Genomic DNA, 23,981 nt, shown 5'->3' on the forward strand with positions numbered 1-23,981 from the left:
TTGGTCTCTCCTAAACAGAAGAGAATGTCCAAGCAATAAAATGCTTAAAAACCCATTGAAGATAAAACTAACTCCAGCACTGGGTTCCTCTGAGTGCTCATGAAGTGTGTGGGAAGAGAAAAGAATCAAGTAGCAGCATTCAGAAACAGTCCTGCGTTACAACCTGATGAAGTCTCTCTCTCTCTCTCTCTCTATCTCTCTCTCTCTCTCTCTCTCTCTCTCTCTCATTCAGGCAGAGTTTGCTTCTTCGTGTTGGTAGGGAGACAGGAAGGAAGCATGGCTTAGACCTCCTTAACGGGAAGGGTGCTGTTTATCTCCACAATGGGGCCTTTGTCAGCCCTACTGGCCTCTTTCACCTGCCCTTCCAAGGCTTGTGTAATTTCCTCAAAAGTCCTGCCGTGGGTCTCAGGGACTAAAGACCAAGAAGATAACAAGGAAGCCAGTGAAGACAACACAAACGCACGCTTCTAAACAGAATGCAGCTGAGGGGGAAGAGCTGCCCAACCAAAAAAGTTGGAGGTCCAGTTGGAAAAACCAGCCCCTGCCATTGCAGCTGGGTAGGGTCCCTGGCTGAAGAGTTTGGCCACAATACACCAGGGAATGGAGCCTGGACCAATTTCAAAAAAGGGCATGAAGACCAAGACAGCTGTAATACAGACAAAGCCCATTCAGTTATACTTGTCCTTTAATAACAATGAAAACAGTCATGAGAATGGAACAAAAAGCCATCCCTCCAAGACCAGTCAGACGTAGAGTTTTCCTCCCTGCCCTTTCCATCAAAAACAGAGAAACTGCCATGAAGACAGTATTCACCACATCCACACCAATGGCTCCCCAACACCTGCATCTTTGAAGATTCCTATTCAGTAACAGAACACGGCACTGATTCCAGAGAGCTGCTGGGAGAGCTGGAGCATGGTGGAAATGACGATACGCTGTCAGTAGCTGCACACGCTGAAGAGCTCCAGCACAGTGACTTGCTTTTTTTTTTTTTTAAGATTTTATTTATTTATTTATTTGAGAGAGAGAGAATGAGAGATAGCATGAGAGGGAAGAGGGTCAGAGGCAGAAGCAGACTCCCTGCTGAGCAGGGAGCCCGATGTGGGACTCGATCCCGGGACTCTAGGATCATGACCTGAGCCGAAGGCAGTCACTTAACAAACTGAGCCACCCAAGCGCCCGTGACTTGCTTTTCTTATGCCATCCTAGCACCCTCATCTTTCATCTCCCTGATATCTTGTCTGAGTCACATCCTCGGTACCCCACAATCACTAGAAGATCTCCTTGGCACTCTCCTCTTCCCTTTTGTTAATGACCAAGAATCTAGGACTTTTAGGGCAAAATGGAAGGGCTGTACTTTGCAGGACAGCTAGAATGATGGTGAAGTCCAACAGCAGAGGCCAAAGCTCTTCAATCTCCAAGATGACTTTCAACCAAATATGTAAGCCACCAGAATCCTGACAATGCCTAGCTGGTTAGGAATGCCAAAGCCCCCCAACCTGCCACCATGGGGCAGGTAGGAGATATCTCTCCAATGCACATAGGCACAAAATCTGTGCAGTATCTGCAGAAGAAGTCAATAATCTATTGGCCCAGGATCAGCATTTCTTTTTTTTTTTCAAAGATTCCATTCATTTACTTGAGTGAGAGAGAGAGAGAGAGAACGAGAGAGCATGAGCAAAAGAGCACAAGCAGGGGGAGCAGCAGAGGGAGAGGGAGAAGCAGACTCCCCACCAAGCAGGGAGACCGAGGTGGGGCTTGATCTCAGGACCCCGAGATCATGACCTGAGCCAAAGGCAGCTGCTTAACCAACTGAGCCACCCAGGGGCCCCTCAGGATCAGCATTTCAACAGACTCCACTAATTTGGAAAACCGTAGGGCAGCCACCAGCAACAGCCAATAGGTTGACAATAAGCATTGAATTGTGCCTGCCAAAGCTGTTGACAAAAAGTCCAGTGGAAAAGGAGCCAGTCATACCACTAATGGAGAAGATGGCCACAGACGAGGACCAGAGGGAAGTGAGTAACACCTGAGTGGCGGAGTCTTCTAACCTCTCTTCCAATGAATAATTGAGAAAATCCTTTCTGATTGTCTCAGGAGCATTGATGACTGGAAAGAGTCAAACTGGAAAGAGTCTATTTTATCAATGGAGATGGTAAAGATCAGAGGTACTGTGACCTTCTGTGTCCCCATGGCCCTAATTTAATTCTTTTCTTTTTTTTTAAGATTTATTTATTTATTTGAAAGAGAGAGAGAATGAGAGAGAGAGAGAGCACATGAGAGGGGGGAGGGTCAGAGGGACAAGCAGACTCCCCGCCGAGCAGGGAGCCCGATGCGGGACTCGATCCCGGGACTCCAGGATCATGACCTGAGCTGAAGGCAGTCGCTTAACCAACTGAGTCACCCAGGCGCCCCTAATTTAATTCTTTTCCAATCTTCAGTAAATATATAGAAGTGAGATCCCAGAGACACCTCTTCTAGACAACAAAATCTTCAAAATGTTCTTCTTGGCGACAAGTGTCTCTTCAGGTCCCCAGTAAGGCTCTACATCTCACCCTCACTCTCCTGATTCTACTTGTTCTTAAACTGAAGGGACAAACAACATGAAACAGTGTACAGCATGGTATTTTTAAAAATAAAGAAATACAACAAAGTAAGACTTTCTTAGTAGTAATGACGTTATGGTGCTAGGTTCTTAAAAAGTTCTCAAATACTTACACTAAGCGTTCACCTAAGAGGTATTTATCTATACAGAAACAGTTGGAAGGGACTTTCATAGACATGAAAGCTTATGCTTTATTATGTGTCATATGTGCATGTTTTCACCAACACTAATTCCAATCTTGCAATTTAGGTATTATTATCACTACATTACAGGTGACAAAACCAAGGATAACAGAAGTGACTTAAAGGTTATATAATATGAGGCACAATCCAGGTCTACTTTACCACTTTACAATACCATACTTTAGAGACTATCATAGAACTACAGAGGAACAGGCACTAATATTACCCTATATTTATAAAGCATTTAATAAATTACAAAGTGTTTCCGATATATCATCTTATTTAACTTTCACAACAACTGCAAGTTATGCAGGATGGGTATTATTAGAATCTCACTTTACAAATGAGGAAACTGAATCTCAGAGAGAAATTAATTTGACCTAAGATCACACTGATGGTATATGGCAGAGCTGAGATCCCAAGGTTTTTCTCAATATTACCTACAGTCCTTTGAGAAAGCAGAGTCATGTTGAGAATGAGACTGGGTATAAAATATAAAAGTTCAGTACTCGCTTTGGTAAAATCATAATGAAAATAATGAAAAAGTAATAAAAATAATGAAAAAAAAATCTTTCCAGGAGGAAATTTTTATATTTATAGAAATGCAAATGTTATTCTTATTACCCTCCCATTCCAGGCCCATAAAGATACTAGTGATCATTAAAGTTATTTTCCAATTAATAGTTTATGCAAAAGATTCACAAACTGTTTTATGTATGGTAAAGAGTTGTTACAAGTCACTTACAGGAAAGTAGGTCTCCACAATTTCAAAATTCAGAAATCCAATTATAATCCAAACCAAGAGGGTGGTGATGGAAACAGTAACAATAAAAGGAACAAAGTAGCCACTGAGTTTGTCTGCAAACTGCTGGATAGGAGCCTAGAATATTAACAATAATAATAATAATAATACTTGTATCAAAGTCTCCTTTTTTGATAATGAATACAGAGTATATTTGGTATTACACACAAATATTTTAATAATCTCCCTATTAATGCAACTGGAGTTAAAGGAAAATATAAACACTAGATCAAGATTTACACTGAGCAGTCTTTTAAAAAAAATACTTTTTGTTTCTCCCAGGGAATTAAGTTACCTTTGATGTTTGTGCCTCTTCCACAAGTTTAACAATTTGAGAAAGTGTTGTGTCAGCTCCAACATGGGTTGCACGGATAAGTAGTGACCCATTCTGGTTAATGGAACCAGCGATTACTGTGCTGCCAGATTTCTTGGCCACAGGCATTGCCTCCCCTGTATAAGGAGTAAAGACAGATTTAGGGAGCATAAATACATACTATCTTGAAATGTGCTGTTATTTATTAACTGTCAAAAATATGTAGAAAGGAGATTCTTACTTCCTAGAATCTGGATAAATGCCTAGGGGAAGGTTGCCCTCCCTTTTTCCTTATGTCAGTTCTGGGCCAACCCCAGGGACACATATCTTAAACTAGAACAACCTATTAAGTCAGCTCTTATACAAAGATACTTTTTTTTTTTTTTTAAATATGGAACGCTTCACAAATTTGCGTGTCAGACACTTTTAAAGCTGCTCCCTAGTCTTAGATCATTGGTCCTCAATATGTTCCCAAGGAGCACTTAGAAATGTGGGAGTTCTTGTTTATAATAACTACTGGTGGACAATGGGGTGCTCCTACTCCAATTCAGTGGGCCAGAGTCAGGGATACTAAATATATTAAAATGTGCAAGCAGTCCCCCCAGAAGAATTGTCCCATCTGAACTGGCAATAGCACCCTATTGAGAAATACAGAGCCCGAAATTATTTCCTCATAGTCCATAAACTGAGCCTCTTCTGGGACTATCCTGAGGGTTCAGACAGGAAAGGTATTCTTTTGGTTCTGTTCCAGATTGGCCTTAGTGATCTAAGCTCTCTAACACTACTCGGAGGCCTAATTTCTTTGAGCAGACCCTGATGTGGAAAACTCGGAGTCATACTCCAGCTCCGACCAGACCAGTCTTTAGGGCAGGAAAACAAATAGGTATTTGCTCGGGAAAATCTGCCAAAGTCTCTTGGGCTCTACATCAGAATGAGACAACTGCCTTTGGTTAAACGTTCTAGTAATTAACAATCATCAGTGAAAAAAGCTTTCAGTAGCATAATGAAAAAACACAAAGTAAATCTACAGAAATTTATTTAATACAGTCTTAAAAAGAATTCCTATTCTCTTTACTCATCATTTACTCATTCCATAGTTTCTACAAAAAGCTCTCCACCTTTTATTCCTATTTTTTATTAACACTTTGGATTCACTTTACTTTCATGTCATGATCCTCTGAAAGACTATACCTGTGATAAGGGACTCATCTACCATAGAATGTCCTTCAATAACACGACCATCCACTGGAAATTTGCCTCCTGGAACCACTTTAATGATGTCTCCACGTTGTACGAGCTCCACATCCACTTGTTCTTCACTGGATAGGAGTTAAAATAAAAAGCATTGGGAAAATATGTTTCTCACTCTGATCTTTCCATGCAAGCTTACTGGTTTAACTCAAGCTTGTGGCTCCATAATTGCTACCAATGGAAACTAGACCTAACATTTAAGCTGGGAGCTACAGTGTTAGTCCTGTTTACTGTTGGGGAACAGCTCAGTACCTGGCACAAAGGATATATTTGTTCAGTAGTGACTGAAAGAATAAATGAAAGCTTTAGAAAATAATGTGAGGGGTTTTATTTAATTAAACAATTTATGGGACACCTGGGTGGCTCAGTCGGTTAAGTGTCTGCCTTTGGCTCAAGTCATGATCCCAGAGACCTGGGATCGAGTCCCACATTGGGCTCCGTGCTCAGCACGGAACCTGCTTCTCCCTCCGCCTCTGCCTGCTGCTTCCCCTGCTTGTGCTCTCTCTCTCTCTCTCTGACAAATAAATAAATAAAATCTTAAAAAAAACAATTTATTGTGTAAATTTGCCTACATAATTTTATGAGTATACAAATGAGAAATACAAAAGAATGAAATTTTTTTTTAAAGAATGAAATCTTATCAAGTTTTTAGCTCTAACTTCCAGTTTACAGGTGCCAGGAGTTATAGGACAAGTTAGATGATGCCACAAGGAAGCAAAGAGTTAAATTCAGACTGTGTGATATTCTACAGGGCAACTGATGGATGGTTATCTAACAAGTCACCTGTAAGGGGCAGGGCGTGGAGGGGGGGAGGGAGGGCGAACAGGATGGAAGAGCTGTTCTAGATTAAAGATTTTTTTTTAAGGTTTTATTTATTTGTCAGAGAGAGGGAGAGAGAGAACACACACAAACAGGGGGAGCGGCAGGCAGAGGGAGAAGCAGGCTCCCCGCTGAGCAAGGAGCTGGATGCGGGACTCGATCCCAGGACCCTAGGATCATGACCTGAGCCAAAGGCAGACGCTTAACCGACTGAGCCACCCAGGTGTCCCAGAGCTGTTCTATATTAAAAGAAACGTGTCAGTCAAACGCTTTGACACACGGCTCTTGTTTGATTTCCGTTTCAAAGAAAGAAACAAAACTTTTGGAGACGGGGCACCTGGGTGGCTCAGTCGGTTAAGCATCTAACTCTTGGTTTTGCTCAGGTCATGATCTCAGGGTGAGCTCAAGCTTGGGAATGGGCTCTGGGCTCTGTGCTCAGCGCAGGGTCTGCTTGAGATTCTGTCTCCTTTCCATTCCCTCCCCATCAGCTCTTCCCCATGTGCTCCCCCCACAACTCACGTGTGTGCACTCACTCTCACTCTCTTGCACTCTCTCTCTCCCCCTCTCTAAAATAAATAAATAACTTTTTGGAAACAACAGGAGAAATGAGAATAGACTACATACATATTAGATGATATTAAGGTATTGTTAATTTGGTTAAATGCAATATGCTATTATAGTTACATAAGAATATGTCCTATTTTTAGAGATACTACAGGAATATTTAGCAATAAACCAACATGACTGGAATTTAAAATACTACTGCAGGGCGCCTGGGTGGCTCAGTTGGTTAAGCAACTGCCTTCGGCTCAGGTCATGATCCTGGAGTCCCTGGATCGAGTCCCACATAGGGCTCCCTGCTCGGCGGGGAGTCTGCTTCTCCCTCTGACCCTCTTCCCTCTCGTGCTCTCTATCTCTCATTCTCTCTCTCTCGAATAAATAAATAAAATCTTTAAAAAAGTAAATAAATAAAATACTACTGCAACAATATAAAGATAGAATGTATAGATGAAGTTTGGCAAAATGTGAATAATTGTTAAATCTGGCAGATAGCTGATGTGGGTTCATTATACTCTTCTCTCTACTTCTGGGTGTATTTGATATTTTTTGTAAGAAGTTAAAAAGATAAGGGGGAAGAATGAAAATAAATACCTTAAGAGAATATTATCAGAGTCAAGAGTTACAATAGTTGCTTCTGTAGCTTGTAGTGAAATTAGCTTGGCAAGAGCCTCTGATGTTTTGCCCTATAAATTAAAACAAACATGTTAACAATGCTAAGGAAGAAAAAGCTCAGGTTTTTACCTAAAATAAAGATACAATACTTAACATTTGCCAAAAAGACAGCTTTAGGAATATTAATTAGTTCAAATTAGAAAATGTTTCACTTCAAAAATACAAAGTATACAAAATATAAAATGTATTATTAGGTGTAATTTATAAAAAGTAACATAAATTAACAGGAAAAACATCAGGAACTCAGGTACATGAGCAAAGGACATCATTAGGCAATTAATTTAAGAAGAAATAAAATACCTCATGTGTAGAAAAATGTTTATTCCTGCTATTAATGGAAGAAATGCAAACAAAAGCAACTCTATGACACCATTTAATGCCTACTAACTTAGCAAGAATTTATACAGGAGTTAATGCTGATGAAGTTGTAGTAAAACTACTTCATTAACATATTCTTACTGACAAAAGAATGCTAAAACTTGTTGCATGAGCCACAAAAGGATTTATGCCCTTTACTCACATACTTTGTAATTTATCCTAAGATACTAATTCAACAGAAATTACTATTAAACACGAATATGTTTAATGCAGGATTATCTAAAATTTAAAATGGGAAACAATCTAACTGAGAACAAAACCAAAATGGTTTAGTGAGTTACAGCACAATGATTTGACAGAATATTATTTAGAAAATACCAAATAATTATATCTGGACTGCAAAAATGGGGAAAAAACTTCCTAGCGTTAAGGATAAACTAGTATGGATACTATGTTTGCCACTCTGTAAAATATAAAGGTATGCAGAACAGAATTAGAAAGTAATTTCCATTATAGCAAGGGATTATGGGTGAATATTTTTTCCATCATTATTTTAAATCTTGTGGTCACATCAATTTTTCCATTAATAATGTGATATAAGTAAGTACTTAGCAAATGTCTCTCTCTTAAAATAAACATGGATATACTGTCCTATCTAAAGTATTAATTCCGTAAGTTTGGTAAATCTTCTAAAGGAATATTTAACTTAAAATGTTACCAAAATGGAAGCACTTCTTTTGTTAACTATATAAATCAATGTATATTTCCAATAACTGGCCTAGAAAATATGATCACTTATCCATCCAAGATTTTAACAAATGTCACTCCTTCTTACTTTACCTTTGCTATATGTTCCAGCCACCGGCCTAGTGCAATAAACACAAATAGCATAGGAGGTGTATCAAAGAAAGTAATAGGGTTTACTTTGGCTCTTTCATACATTGCAACCAGAAGAATAACCAAAGAGTAGGCAAATGCAATGGTGGTTGCCAGCACAATCAGTACATCCATATTTGCAGTTTTATGCTTCAGTGCTTTGTAGGCCTGAATGTAGAAGTACCAGCCTCCAAAAAACTGTAATATAGAAACAATAATTACTGTTTTAAAAAATGCTGAAATTCATATATAGAGCTCAGTAACAAAGATACAGTCTCAAGGTTAATTTCCTTTTGCTTTTATCTAATCCGTAAACACTAAGGATAGATTTTTTTTTCCCCCAGAGCTTGAGTTCTTTTTTTTTTAATTTTTTTAAATTTTATCATGTTATGTTAGTCACCATACAATACGAAAACAATGGATCGTGGATCACCACATCAAAAACTGATGATGTATTGTATGGTGACTAAAGATAGATTTTAAGCTGAAACAATAAAGTGTGTATTTTAGCAGGTATGTGTGTGTTGAGATCCAAACTGCTGTACAAGTCCTTGGCAGCTGTCCTCTATAAGCCAACAGATATTCCATAATATAAAGAAAGTCAGATGATTCTTAGATTTTTCTTTTAGATGCTAGCAAAAACAAGAACTAAGAAAACAATTACATTCTTTTGACAATGGTTTTTTTACATAAAACTCAGCTCCCCTGCCTAAAATCCAACCTAAGTGGAATATCACAAGCTATTGGAACTGCTGGCTGTCTTCATTGGTAAACATAACTGAAAAGCTTGTTTTTCATTAGTATAGAGAAACATACTAAGATGTTCTTAAAATCATCACTGCCTTTTATAAGGATCAGAAAAAGGAATAAATTTATTAGATGAAGTGTTCCATAGTAAAAGTTTATCTGAAAAGAAGAGTTGAAAACATAAAGAAAGTAATGTACTTCAGTACCAGGGATAAATAATTAAAATAATAACATAATATTATAATTATCACCATCATTTTATTTTATATAAGTTAATCATTAAAATATATTAATATACTTGATATAATAGTAATATAATTAATTTTAATATGTTTACTATAGAATATTAAATACAAATATAAATAAGTAAAATATCTATTTTATTATAACTTTAAACATAAAGTTATACGCAACAGCAGATATGAATGCTAAATTCATGTCTAAATCTGAATTGAACTCTTTTTCTCTGCTTTGTTGTTAAACAATATCCTTAGGAGTTAAATGGAATTTATTATCTACTTTAACCACTCAGTTTAACATTATTTTTATAAAGCATCTAGCGTAAAACTTCTGGCTAATATCTGTTTTGCAACTGAAAATAGCCTTGCCTGTCACATTTTGCTATTTTTCATTATTAACATATATACTTGCTACCATTTCACTTGCCTGTACAGGTACACACAATAGAAAGGATAGCAAATTCATAATGGACAATCCTGGCAGGATCTGGTGCTCCAGGAACATAGAAGAATGGATGTTTATCATTTCTTCTTGACTCATGTTCTTATTATGGTGAAGAGTTGCAAGATGGTGATCCATAACCATCATATATATCATCAGCCCCATTACAGGAATACAGAAAAAGAGGCTCACAAGGAAGGACCGTCTCCACCTTATGTAGAAAAGAAAAATCATTTTGGTAAGTAGCTGATGGTTAAAAGTTCTATGTACTATATGGAAATACAAATTGTGACCACTTCACCCAATATAAGGATGACATTGTAAAAACTGACATGTCAACAGGATGTTAAAGTTATAACAAAGGGGGCACCTGGGTGGCTAAATTGGTTAAATGTCCAACTCTTGATTTTGGCTCAGGTCATGATCTCAGAGTCATGAGATCGAGCCCTGCATCAGGCTCTGTGCTGAGTGTGGAGCCTGCTTAAGATTCTCTCTCCCTTTTCCTCTGCCTCTCCCTCACTCTTTCTCTCTCTTAAAAAAATCTGTAACAAAGAATCAAAATCTGTTTTTCATTGACACACCAAAAGAACTTACTGTCTTATTTCTCGTTTATGGTCCAGGTGACTTGCTGATCGATCCTTCTTGACCAAAGAAGCTTCAAAACCTAAGCTCTAAGGAAATTCATGAGAAAACAATTATTTCACTGAATATAAAAATATTATATAGAGAAATTCTAAGACACAGTACTGTCATTAAGAACTTGAATTCAACTCAATTACTGAGTGTAAGTCACTCTGGTGACTGCAAAGATGAAAATATGCTCCCTTCTCTTAACTGCTTTTGTTTATAACCTTTCATCAAAGAAATGAATAGTTCCTTAACTCTAGTTAATGTCTACCCTACTGTTCTCAAACTAATGAGTGAGCTGTCCTCAGTTAGTCCACTAGTCCTTAGTTGTCCACTAACAAGTGCATCTGTCCCAAGATTCTTATAACAAAAAGTAAGCTAAAGCCTCTAATACGTAATTTTAGAAAAAAGCAGGATCAGTGTTTGATGACCTAATAAAGACAGAATTCAATAGTAAAATCACAAATCTTACATTTAGACAAGCATCATCCACTAGTATTGATGTACATTAACCACTTTTTAAAAATTTTAGCTTTGACATCTATCTATCCATCCATCCCCCAAACAAGTACAGGAAATTGAATAATAGGCCACAAAAGTTAGCACCATAGTATCAAGTCTTTGCAGATGCAGTTTCTACCCTTCTTCTCTCAGAAAAAGAACATGAACAAAAATTTTCCCTAATAAAACGAAGTATTAAAGAAAACTACACATAAGTAAGACTCATGCACATAGACGGTAACATACACTGTATTTTCAACTGCTAGGGAAAATACTGCCATCTTACATTTGTTGGCAGTGTAGCACAGCACAGTGAAAAAAGCAAGCATGAGCTTTAGAGTCAAAAAGACTAGGCTCGGGCGCCTGGATGGCTCAGTTGGTTAAGCAACTGCCTTCGGCTCAGGTCATGATCCTGGAGTCCCGGGATCGAGTCCCACATCGGGCCCCCTGCCAAGCAGGGAGTCTGCTTCTCCCTCTGACCCTCTTCCCTCCCGTGCTCTCTATCTCTCATTCTCTCTCTCAAATAAATAAATAAAATCTTTAAAAAAAAAAAAAAAAGACTAGGCTCAGGGCACCTGGGTGGCTCAGTCAGTTAAGCATCTGCCTTTAGCTCAGGTCATGATCGTGAAGTCCCAGGATCGAACCCCGTGTCAGACTCCCAAGGAGTCTGCTTCTCCCTCTCCCTCCTCCTGCTTGCATGAGCTCTCTCTCTCTCCCTCAAATAAATAAATAAAATCTTTTTTTTAAAAAAAGAAAGAATAGGCTCAAATCCCAGCTATGACACTTACTAGCTATGTGATTTTGGGCAAGTAACTTAACTTCTCTTAACCTGGGTTTCGTCACATCCAAAATGAAGATGACAGCACTGTTGTGAGAATTAAATTAAGAGTTGAAGCTTTGCAATTTTGGTAACTGGCTCATAGTAAATACTCAATAATGCTAGCTTCACAAAGATGTTAATGGTATTATTATCTACACTAATAGGATCTTATCGGAACTATTAATATGCTCCAATCATTATAACAATAAGGCTATACCACATTAAAACTTTTAAAGCATTTTCACATGTACTATCACTTGATTTACTGAAAAACACGAGATAAGTTTGTGACAAATAAAAGGGTCTGGTCTTTTTAAATTTCATACTTAAAAATACATCATTTGTAAGCAGAATCAGACCTATAAATACAGAGAGCAATCTGATGATTGCCAGAGGGGAGGTAGATGGGAGATAGGTAAAATGGGCGAAGGGGAGTGGAAGATACAGGCTTCCAGTTAAGGAATGACTAAGTCATTGGAAAAAAAAGGTATAGCATAGTAAACATAAGTCAATGGTATTGTAATAGTGTTGTATGGTGACAGATGCTAGCTACACTTGTGGTGAGCATAGCATAACTACTGAGTTGTTGAATCACTATGTTGTATACCTGAAACTAACATAACATCGTTGTGTCAACTATACACAAATTTTTAAAAATTACATTGCTTGCTTTGATCTAGGTATAGTAAAGCATCTAGCATGATGCTTGCTTTCTTAATGATTAATCTTATAACAAATTGTACTTTACTGCCATTTTCTAAATATTTTTAAAGGATTTGTGGTTCTACCTTCAGTCTACTCCTGATTAATGGTGCCAATATGCCTTTGCCTAACTTTTCCTGACAAAGACCAAGAAAAAAAAAGGTTGTAAACACATTTATGTTAAATTTGAGACATGTTAATTGAGAGTAATGAAAGGGACCAGATCTTTTTCATTGTCTCTGCTACAAAATTGAAGTGATTCAACGGACTGCTGACTGAATAGGTAAGAACACAGAAATGCAAAATCTTACCACTTACTTCAACCGTATGGATAATATCCCTGGGACCAATAATTTCTGGGTCATATTTAATATGTGCTTTGTTGGTTGCCAGGGCCACAGAGCAGTAGAGGATCCCTCTGTGTTTTGTGAGGATAGACTCTATTTTATGTACACAGGAGGCACATGTCATTCCTCTCACCTGTTAGAGACAAAGGCTTTGTTATTAAGAAATCTACTTTTTCCTCCATTAAACATGAATTGTAATATGGGATGAACATACAAGATCTTATCTGCACTATTAATATCCTTCAGATATGTTCATTAGAATGCTGTTTTTATATAAAATTACATTGAACAAAGATATGGTCCCAGCTGCAAAAGGTTAAATAGAAGAAGATCTCACTAAGTCAGTCTCCGTCTTCCTGTCACTGCTCAGTGATAGAAGATTTGACATCTATCATTTCTTGAACTCAATGTCTTGTTTCCCTCTAGATTTTTTAGTCTTCAATATTACTTTTACAGAAGGTTAATGGATGACAAAAGTGTTATACCTTTGTCTAAAAATGCATCTTGCCTTATGTCTTGGGTGAGGTTATAGTTCAGCCTGGTATTGAATTCTAAAATGGAGTAGCAGAACTTCTGGAATGACTGTGTGTGGAGCTCAGCAAAGACTTTCCCCCAAAAGCAATGATAAGATTGAACAAAAGGTTCAAAAAACAACTCTTTAAAGACTCTGGGAAATGACTAAAGAGTATATAACAAATTACAAAGCTTTTATTCAAAAATATCTACTGAAAGAATATCAGTAATGGTGTAGTAAAGGCATTTGAAAATTATCTCCTCCATAAAAGCAATGAGAAAACTGGCAAAACTGTCAAAACCAACTTTTTTTGAAATTTGGAAATTAAATAAAAGCTTTCAGCAATCCAGGAAACATTATTCAAAAAAATCAGATGGAGGCGCCTGGGTGGTTCAGTCGGTTAAGTGGCTGATTCTTGATTTCGGCTCAGGTCATGATCTTGGGGTCCTGGGATGGAGTCCCACATCGGGCTCCGTGCTAAGCAGGCAGTCTACTTGAGGATTCTCTCTCTCTCTCTCCCTGTGCCCCTCCCCCCCACTCACACTCTCTCTCTAAAATAAATAAATCTCTAAAACAAAGAATTAAAGAAAAATATGAGAACACTATCTCATCAAGTAAATAATATCAATAAAGAGAGAGAAAGATTATTAAAAAGGCCCAATGGACAGTCTGGAATTGAAAAGTACAGTAACTGAAATGAAAGCAGTACTCAGAGGGAAATGTGTAGCTATAAATGTCAATATTAAAAAATAAGAAAGATCGCAAATAACCTAACGTTCCATGTTAAGATACTAGAAAAGAAGAGCAAACTAAATGTAAAGCAAGCAAGGGCGCCTGGGTGGCTCAGTTGGTTAGGCGACTGCCTTAGGCTCAGGTCATGATCCTGGAGTCCCTGGATCGAGTCCCGCATCGGGCTCCCTGCTCAGCAGGGAGTCTGCTTCGCCCTCTGACCCTCCCCCTTCTCATGTGCTCTCTCTCTCTCATTCTCTCTCTCTCAAATAAATAAATAAAATCTTTAAAAAAAAATAAATGTAAAGCAAGCAAAAGGAAGGAAATTAAAGATTAGAGTGGAAATTAATAAAAAGAGAGAATAGAGAAAATCAACAAAACCAAAAACTGTGTTTCTGAAAAAACTGACAAAATTGACAAACTTTTGGCTAGACTGACCAAGGGAAAAAAGAAAGAAGACTCAAATACTTAATATCAAGAATTAGGAGTGACTATTAACAGGCAAGACATTTCTTTTTTGGGTTAATGAAAAGCTCTTAAAATTAGATATGGTGATAGTTGCACAACTATACAAAAACCACTGAATTGTACATCTTAAAAGGGCAAGTTTTGTGGTATGTGAATTATATTTCAATAAAGCTATTAAGTCTTATTTTTTATTTTTTTTAAAGATTTTATTTATTTGACCGAGAGAGAAAGAGAGCACAAGTACAAGCAGGAGGAGTGGGAGAGGGAGAAGTAGGCTCCCTGCTGAGCAGGGAGCCCGACACGGGGCTCGATTCCAAGACCCTGGGATCATGACCTGAGCCAAAGGCAGATTTCTTAACTGACTGAGCCACCCAGGCACCCCCTAAGTTTCAGAAGTCTTTAAAAACTGGGGGCGCCTGGGTGGCATAGTCAATTGGGCATCCCACTCTTGGCTTTGGCTCAGGTCGTGATCTCCAGGTAGTGGATTCGAGCCCCATGTCAGGCTCTGCATTCAGCATGGTGTCTGCTGACTCTCTCTCTCCCTCTGTCTCTAAAATAAAAAAATAAATCTTTAAAAAAAATTCTTTAAAAAATAAAAATCCATGAGGGTGCCTGCCTGGATCAGTTGGTGGAGCGTGTGATTCTTGATCTCTGGGTTGTGGGTTTAAGCTCCGTGTTAGGTGTAGAGATTAGTTAAAAATAAAATCTTTTTGGGGCACCTGGGTGGCTCAGTCAGTTAAGTGTCTGCCTTCAGCTCAGGTCATGATCCCAGGGTCCTGGGATCAAGTCCCGCATCGGGCTCCCTGCTCGGCCAGGAGCCTGCTTCTCCTTCTCCTTCTGTCGCTCCCCCTGCTTATGTTCCCTCTCTAGCTGTTTCTTTCTCTGTGTCAAATAAATAAATAAAATCTTTAAAATAAATAAAAATAAAATATTTTAAACAAAATTTTTAAATAAATAAATAAAAATAAAAACCCACCCGTTTTTTAAAAAATCTGCTTAGTATCCTACTATATGGACGTGTTATAATTTATGTATCTAGTCCCCAGTGATTAACATTTAGTTTTTTTCTTGTCTTTTGCTATAATAAAAAATAGAATAAAATAAATACTATAATGAACATAGTATTTCATTTCATACATATGCAACTATGTCTGTTGGATAACTTCCTGTGAGTGGAACTTCTAAAGCAAAGGGCATGTACAATTTTACTTTTGATAGACATTGCCAAATTCCCCTGCTGAGAGCCTGTATCAATTGGCTCTCGATCAGCAATACATAAGAAATCACAAACACAGTGTTAACAAAATTGTGTATTATCTTTACCAATCTAATAGGTGAAAAATGGCATTTCGATGTAGTTTTAATTTGCTTTATTCTTATTAAAAGTGAGGGTTAACATCTTTTCTTATGTTTAAAGTGGTAACATTTTGGATTTTCCGTGAATTGTCAATTCATATCCTGTACTATCTTTTGGGTTGTTTCTTTTCTTATTGATTGATAATACCTCTTCATATATTAAGAAAATTAACCTTCATCTATGATAAGAAATAAATTCAATCTACTTGTCTTTTGACTTTGTTTATGGTGTTTTCCTTCCAAAAAGAAACTTTTTAAAATTTTTTTTAAAGATTTTATTTATTTATTTGACAGAGAGAGAGACAGCAAGAGAGGGAACACAAGCAGGGGGAGTGGGAGAGGGAGAAGCAGGCTTCCTGCCAAGCAGAGAGCCTGATGCGGGGCTTGATCCCAGGACCCTGGGATCATGAACCCAAGCTGAAGGCAGACGCTTAACGACTGAGCCACCCAGGCACCCCGTTCCAAAAAGAAATTTTTATGTACATGAATTTATCAATCTTTTCTTTTATAGGCTTTGTATGATAGTTAGAAAGGCCATTTCCACTCTAATATTATTTTATTTTTTTTTAAAGATTTTATTTTATTATTTATTTGACGGAGAGAGACACAGCGAGAGAGGGAACACAAGCAGGGGGAGTGGGAGAGGGAGAAGCAGGCTTCCCGCCAAGCAGGGCGCCCGATGCGGGGCTTGATCCCAAGACCCTGGGACCATGACCTGAGCTGAAGGCAGACGCTTAACGACTGAGCCACCCAGGCGCCCCTCTAATATTATTTTTTAAGTGATAGATTGGATGTTATTATTGGGAAAAGCTGGGTAGAAGCTTCATAGAAATTCTCTACTAGTTTTGCAACTTTGTGGGTCTAAAATTATTTACACAATGGATTAACAGACTTATGTATAGTAAAACAAATACACTAAAATGTTAATGGAGAATCGAGGTGGTGGGTATAAGGGTGTCCACTGTACAATTCTTTTGACTTTCCTGATGTCTCAAGTTTTTATAATTAAATACTGGGAAAAAGAGCTCTAAATATTTCTCCTAGTAATTTCATGTTTTTTTACATTCAGATTTTTGATTGAGCTGGAACTAATTTTGGTACAGTATTAAGTTTTTTGTTTTAATTGTTTAAGTTATACAAATAAAACTCAATTTGCTAAATTGGAGAAAATGACCATTTTAAACCAATATGCCTTACACCTGGTTTTATGGCTTCATCTATAAAATTTAAGTCTTTGATGCATCTGAAATTTATTTTTTTCTATCCTACTAGGTAGGAATCATACTATATTTTAAAAGTTGATTTTCATTTATTTATTCAAACCTAAATCTTCTTTTTTGGTTCTTAATATAGATATGATTATCTTTTACATTCCATGCTTAAAGGCCACCATTAAGTCATATCTTATCCTTCTATTTTCCAGTTTCCTTAATTTTCCTTTTATGTCTTATTTTCCCAACCCTTAAATATCCTTGGAACTATTTTCTGAATCCTCCCTAAGTTTTTCCTGGAAATTTTATTAATCACACAAAAATGATTACTTACAACAAGTTCCAAAACACCATCTCCTTCATCAGCATTTTCTATCATAGTGGCTCCAAATCCGAGCTCTCGGATGAACTCAGCTATCATTGGGGGTTGTATAACAGCAGGATTATACCTTACTTCTGCCTTGCCAGCCATCAGAGCCACAAGTACAGAATATATTCCTAGAAGCATTGATAAGAAAAACAACTGATAATATCCTTATAAAAAGAATAATGTTATTAGTTTATTTTTCATTTGTAAAAGATTAAAGTGAACCTAGAGAAATATGTAACTTAATTTTTATACAGTCTTGAACCCAAACCAAATAAAACTATTTGAAAGGGGGCCTTAGCTTAAACGTTTTATTATGGAAATTTTCAATTATATATACCCAAAAGAGAGAACACCACAATAAACTTGATACAACCATCGCCCAGTTTCGACAATTATCAATAATACTGGGGTTGGGGGTGCCTGGGTGGCTCAGTAGGTTAGGTGGCCAACTCTTGATTTTGGCTCAGGTCAAGATCTCGGGGGTCCTGAGATCGAGCCCCACATTGGGCTCCATGTTCAGCGGGGAATCTGCTTAAGGATTCTCTCTCTCCCACTCCTTCTGCCCCTTCCCCCCATTCCTTCTCTCTTTCTCTAAAATAGATAAATAAATCTTTTAAAAAAATTAATACTGGGGCTGATTTTATTTCATCTATATTCCTATCCTCTTACTTCCTGCACTCTACCGATTATTTTGAAGCAAAATCCAGATAATATATCATTTCATATGTAAATGTTTAAATACATATCTCTAAAAGATAGACTCTTCTCTTAAAAAAAATACCCATAATACCATTATCACACCTAAAATAATTCTTCAATATCACCAAATATCCAGGCAGAATTCACATTTCCAGAATTGTCTTATAATTGTTTATTAGTTTGCCTAACACAGTTCGTTTTTTTGAATTGGGATCCAAGTAAGACCCATGAACTGCAATAGGTTGAGAACTTATTGTGTAAATATAAAGCATTTGTAGAAACTAATAGGACAGGGACCTAGAGAAAGGAACTCATGCACTTAGGGAAATCACTGCAGTTACAGCAAAGAATCCAAGAACGTACCAACATGTACATTATAACATAATCAAATAATAGTCATTTCTCACAATTATCAAATTTTACTGTCTGGCACACACTAATATAAAGTGCTCTCATTCATAAGGGGCAAAAGTGCCATCCAACTTGTTAACAAAACAAAGGAGTTCATTTTGTCATAGTCATCCTGTTCTCCAGCACAAGCCTTTTATTAACAACCATCCTACTTCTCTAGGCCAGCTATTGCTGACATTGCCGGGAAGAAAATTAATTCTGCAGAGCAGATGTGTCAGCTCTTTCTGGTAATCTATGGCACTTGGTGGCTACCTGACAGGGAATGGGGATCAACAGTCCATAGGTTAACTCTGTGGTTGGATAAAAAGAAAAGAACATTAACTTAGTAAGAGTTTTTAATAAGAAAACAAAGTACCTATAAAATCTAAGTTTTCTATATAAAATGCTTACATTCTGGGCTTTGTGGATACCAAATAATTCAGAGGACCAGTTCATAGGAAAGCGTCAGTAATAAGAGTAGGGTACAGAGAAAGTAGAAAAAATCTTTTTGCTTCATTTGGATGTAATCTATAGCCAAACAGAAATAGAAGGGAAAATTTGACTCTCAAAAATAGGTTTCATACTTACATAAATTATGGATAACTTTTTAAACTCTTACTTCAAACTATAAGTAAAACTATTCATTTTTAAAAATATAATGCAAACAAAACTAAGACACAACAAGTGTTACTTAGTTTTTTTTTTTTTAAAGTGAATATAGTAACCCCAGCTGGGCCAATGGTTTCCCTAATTGGGTAAAGAGGTGGTAAAGGGGAGAGTAGGAAGCAACTGGAAGGGATCAATCAGCACAATGGATTTTTTTAAAAAAAGATTCATGATTAGCATAGGCATTACTTGTCTCATGAAAAAGGCTATTTCTGAATTGCCAAAAAATAGTTGGTTCTAAAATTAAACAGGAACCTTACAAACTTATTTTGCTTTCATTTGTTTGTAACCTCCCTCCTTTCCCCTTTTAGTCATTCAAAGTGTAATATAAGCTTCAGCCTCAACTGCATTCTAATTAGACATAATGGAGACTGAAATGACATGCAAAAATGACACAAGCAGATAAATAATAACTGAAGATGGCTCTGTATAACATACACTTTGTTATAATTGTTTGGCCTGTATATATAAGGTAAGATATGTGTGTGAGTATGTATGTATGTGTGTGTCTGTGTATAGTATATATAAAGCCTTTATATATAAGGCCTATAGACCTCAGGGCTGTATTATTATTATTATATACTTTGAGTTATAATAACACAATATAGAGGGGATAAGCTGATACTAATCTTACTTATTTGGCCCTCGTGACTACGGGCATGTATTATTTAAGACACTGGGGCTAATACCAAACCTATGATTTCAGTCTCATTAAACATAACTATTTCTCTGTGGTTACAAATTATGCCACAGTGTGAAGTCTATTAATATGAATGCAAACTTATAAGGTGAAACATTTGAGTATAACTGAATAAAAAAAAGGTATGCTGTAAATTTTCTAAGATTTTGTGACCTAGAGTTAAAATTTATACACGATACTGAGTAACCTTTTAACATTTTTACTACAAGCAAAGATCAGTGATCAAACTGTTGGAAGAGAATAATATAATTCTAAACAAACTTGGTTTTGGTCTGGTTCTTGGTCCAGGTACAGTAATATTGAAACTTATGGACTGTAGTTATTAGTTTTAAGCATAGCTTTATCAGAAAATTTGTATGTTTCTTAAAATGCATTGCAACCAAGGCCATAGAGAACAGTAACCTTATATACTTCCTTCTGCTATTTTCCTACAAATTTCACTGATATTAAAATGTGATCGTGAGGTAAACAAGATAGAAACTTGGGAACAAAACACAAAAACTGGCTGTCAGAAAGTCAAGGTTGTCCTGCACATTACTCATATGCAGGACTTCCTAAGGCCTTGGCAAGAACCACAAAAATGGTTATGAAACACCTAAGAGAACAACAAGGACAGAGTCCTCAAATCAATACACAAAATAACAGGCTCCAAGAGTGTCTTACCTTCTTCTCGTCTTAAATTCCGTTCAATGTTTGCTACACAGGAAGCACAAGTCATACCAGTGACCTGGATGTAACACTTAGATGAAGTCTTTGCCTCTGCATCATGAATTGGTGTCATCATTTTAGTATAAAATTCATTAGTTGAAGTCAAAAGCGGCATTTCCGATGAGGTCTGAGCTATTATTACGAATGGCTCATTTGTATCTGGTGGACAGGGAAAGATTCTTTTCATTTGAGGTATTCTTCAGCTTCATCCTTGCCATTCATCACAATCCACACCTCCAGGTACTGTCAATCCATTCCTTTTAAAACCAGCATGGACCTAGAGCTCTTGGCACTGCTTTTTTACACTTTCCAGAAAGTGACTTCAAATTTCAATACTGCCCATTCCAGTTCTCTGGAAAATCTGAACTAACTGAATAAACAAAACTTTGGTTATACCAAGTTCTTCTAGTTATTTTCTCTATTGCAAACCCCAGGTAGAGAATAGTTTGTTGATGGATAGCTCTTATTTTTATAATCAATTTTTATCATCATGTTAATGATTTGCATACTGGCATTAAACCAATTCATGATATAGTAAAGAGAACAAAAATCAATTTATAAAACAGCATTGCAGTATGATGTCATTTAAAAATTTTTGTGTAAGGGTGCCTGGGTGGCTGTTGGTTAAGCATCTGCCTTCAGCTCAGGTCATGATCCCAGGGTCCTAGGATCGAGCCCCGTGTCAGGCTCTCTGCTCAGTGAGGAGCCTGCTTCTTCCTCTCCCTCTGCCCAACCCCACTTGCGCTCTCTGTCTCTCTCTCTCACATGCGTTCTATCTCAAATAAAATCTAAAATATATATATATATAAATTTTAAAAATTGTGTATATGTATATATGAGACCATGTATAAGAAAGTCAAAATATTAATGGTGGCTATTTCTGAGGAATGGGGTTAAGGCAGGAAGAGAATGACAGACAGATGAACACATTTTCTCTATAGACACTTCTGTATTGTTTGAATTTTAAACACTAATACTAACATATAGCATTTTTTAACATTAAAATGTCTGTGGATAATGGAAGAAAAGGTAAGGAGTAAGTCAGCAGTAATCTTTGTTCTGTACAAAGGAATATTTGGGGGGTGCCTGGGTGGCTCAGTCGGTTAAGGGTCTGACTCTTGATTTTGGCTCAGGTCATGATCTTGGGGTCGTGAGATTGAGCCGCATGTCAGGCTTTGTGCTGGGTTTGGAGCCTGCTTAAGATTCTCCTTCCACCTCTACCTCTGCCCCTCCCCACCGCCGTGTGTCCATGGGCACACACACTAAAAAAATAAAATAAAATAAAATAATAAAAGGGATATTTGAAAAATCTCTCCAGAGAATGTTTATGCACTGTGGAACAACGGGAATCTCCTATCATCCAGAAGTTCCCCTGCAGTCTCAGAAAATCTGCCATTCTGTTTTAGTTTATCCACTGCAGTATTAATCACCTCCAAGAAGGGAGACGTTATCCTCTCTAGCACATCCATGCACTTGCAAAGCTAAAGATTTTATACTCTCCTGCAGAGATAAGGAGGTAAAGAGGTGATGTGGAAATTTTCAGGCACCTAACTTGTTAAAACTGGTTCAGGTCTATTTGGCTAACCCATAGAGGAATCCCTGCATCAAAGCTGGTTTTCAGGATGCTAGAGAGGTCATCTTTTGCAGAAACTTTAACAAAAGCCTGATCATTTAACTCATAATGACCTAGACTTCCCAAATCAGTATAATAGCTCTTAAATTTTAATGCACATACAACAACCTGAGGGATTTTGTTGAAATGCAGATTATGGTTCAGGACATTTAGGATGGGGCCTGAGATTCTGCATTTCCACCACTCTTCCAGGTGATGGCACCATAGCCCATCTGGGTTACAGCAAAAGACACTGATCACAATTGACTAGAGACTCCCAATTCCAAAATTAGTCAGTATCTGATCTTAAGGAAAGCAATTTAGAAAACTATACTTATTCATTCAGATTATGAGAGCATTATTTAGGAAATAGATGGTAAAATTTACCAAATACTACTGTTATCTTAAAGAATTCAAAAAGGAAGCTCATTTGCCCAGAGGAAATAGCTGTGGCTTTGAAAAAATACATTATTTAGGGGCGCCTGGGTGGCTCAGTTGGTTAGGCAACTGCCTTCAGCTCGGGTCATGATCCTGGAGTCCCAGGATCAAGTCCCAGGATCGAGTCCCACATGGGGCTCCCTGCTCGGCTGGGGGGTCTGCTTCTCCCTCTGACCTTCCCCCTTCTCATGCTCTCTTGCTCTCTTTCTCATTCTCTCAAATAAATAAATAAATCTTAAAAAAAAGAAAAATACAATATTTAAATCCATCCAGGAGCTTACTTCATTCTCTCATAATTATCAAGACTTAATTCTGAAATTAGATACTGAAAAAAAGTTTATACTGCTAATTACTTGATGTCCTGTTCTAGTATTCAGTGATTTGAGGTACCAGAGATAACCCATAATAAAATCTGCAATTTTCACACTCTGGAAGTTCAGTACTAAATTAAAATAAGTCATAGAGGTAGTCCCTTTTAGCTACCTTGGCATGACCTCTCAACAAAGATCCATAGAATTGTGTTCTTTACCCCAGTGAGTGTGGCAACCAGAAGAGCAAAAGTGTCCATCTTCCACAGAAGTATGTGCAGGTGTTAAGCTGCCACACTGAATTAAATGACTACTTTTCTTCAAGTAGATTTTCTATAGGCTGTAGCAACACTACCTATGCTTAAGTGAATTCAAAAGGAAGGAAGGTCGACTTTCCTGCACTTGAGGCAACAATCAGAAAAGAGTCCAAAAATTTCAAGAAAGGGTTTCCGATCTCATCCTCAAAATTGGTGGGTTCGGTGTCTGAAGTAATATGAAGAATAAATACATAATCAGAAAATGGATTAAAAAGAATTAAAAACATCATTTCTGCAACGTACTCTCAAATGATTCAGAAAAAGTTAGTGTGTGTGCATCTATGTGTGTATGTCTGTCAACATAGAGAATGATAAAGCAAATGTGGTAAAATATTAAAAATGAGGGAATCTGAGAGAAACTGGTAAACAGGAATTCTTTGTATTACTCTTGCAGTTTTTCTGTAAGTTTGAAATTAAAAATAAAAAGGTTACAAAAAAGGAAAAGAATTTGAGTTTTTTCTTAATTGGTTACTGAAGACTTAACTTCATATATTATATATCTTTTTAAGAGAATGATGAGATTGACGGTCATAATAAAAAGTACCTCCCATGCAAGGGTGGTTCAGTATTTGTAAATCAATCAATGTGATACATCACATCAACAAAAAAAAAAAGAAAAAAGAAAAAAAATCATTTCAATAGGTGCAGAAAAAGCATGACAAATTACAACA

The 23,981-nt window shown here is 37.1% G+C and overlaps 1 protein-coding gene and 1 pseudogene across 2 annotated transcripts in view; both read right to left on the minus strand.

The window, feature by feature from the left end:
- The window catches only part of ATP7A (ATPase copper transporting alpha), a 150,119-nt gene that overhangs the window by 32,144 nt on the left and 93,994 nt on the right, over positions 1-23,981 (minus strand). Inside the window, exons 5-14 of one of the 2 annotated variants that reach the window (XM_028101453.2) lie at positions 20,591-20,794; positions 17,437-17,600; positions 12,796-12,957; positions 10,422-10,498; positions 9,813-10,038; positions 8,364-8,597; positions 7,125-7,216; positions 5,094-5,221; positions 3,885-4,039; positions 3,533-3,667 (exon numbers count right to left, since the gene is read on the minus strand). In XM_028101453.2, coding sequence (XP_027957254.1) covers positions 3,533-3,667; positions 3,885-4,039; positions 5,094-5,221; positions 7,125-7,216; positions 8,364-8,597; positions 9,813-10,038; positions 10,422-10,498; positions 12,796-12,957; positions 17,437-17,600; positions 20,591-20,794 — 1,577 coding nt within the window. The remainder of the gene's footprint in view (positions 1-3,532; positions 3,668-3,884; positions 4,040-5,093; positions 5,222-7,124; positions 7,217-8,363; positions 8,598-9,812; positions 10,039-10,421; positions 10,499-12,795; positions 12,958-17,436; positions 17,601-20,590; positions 20,795-23,981) is intronic. The other variant, XM_028101454.2, reaches the window with a different exon arrangement.
- Positions 282-2,193, minus strand: LOC114207488 (solute carrier family 2, facilitated glucose transporter member 3 pseudogene; annotated as a pseudogene).

The sequence above is a fragment of the Eumetopias jubatus genome, unplaced genomic scaffold, assembly GCF_037043125.1.
Source record: "Eumetopias jubatus isolate StellerSeaLion01/CBP00866 unplaced genomic scaffold, mEumJub1_p1.0 scaffold_11, whole genome shotgun sequence".
NCBI classification, from domain to species: domain Eukaryota; kingdom Metazoa; phylum Chordata; class Mammalia; order Carnivora; family Otariidae; genus Eumetopias; species Eumetopias jubatus.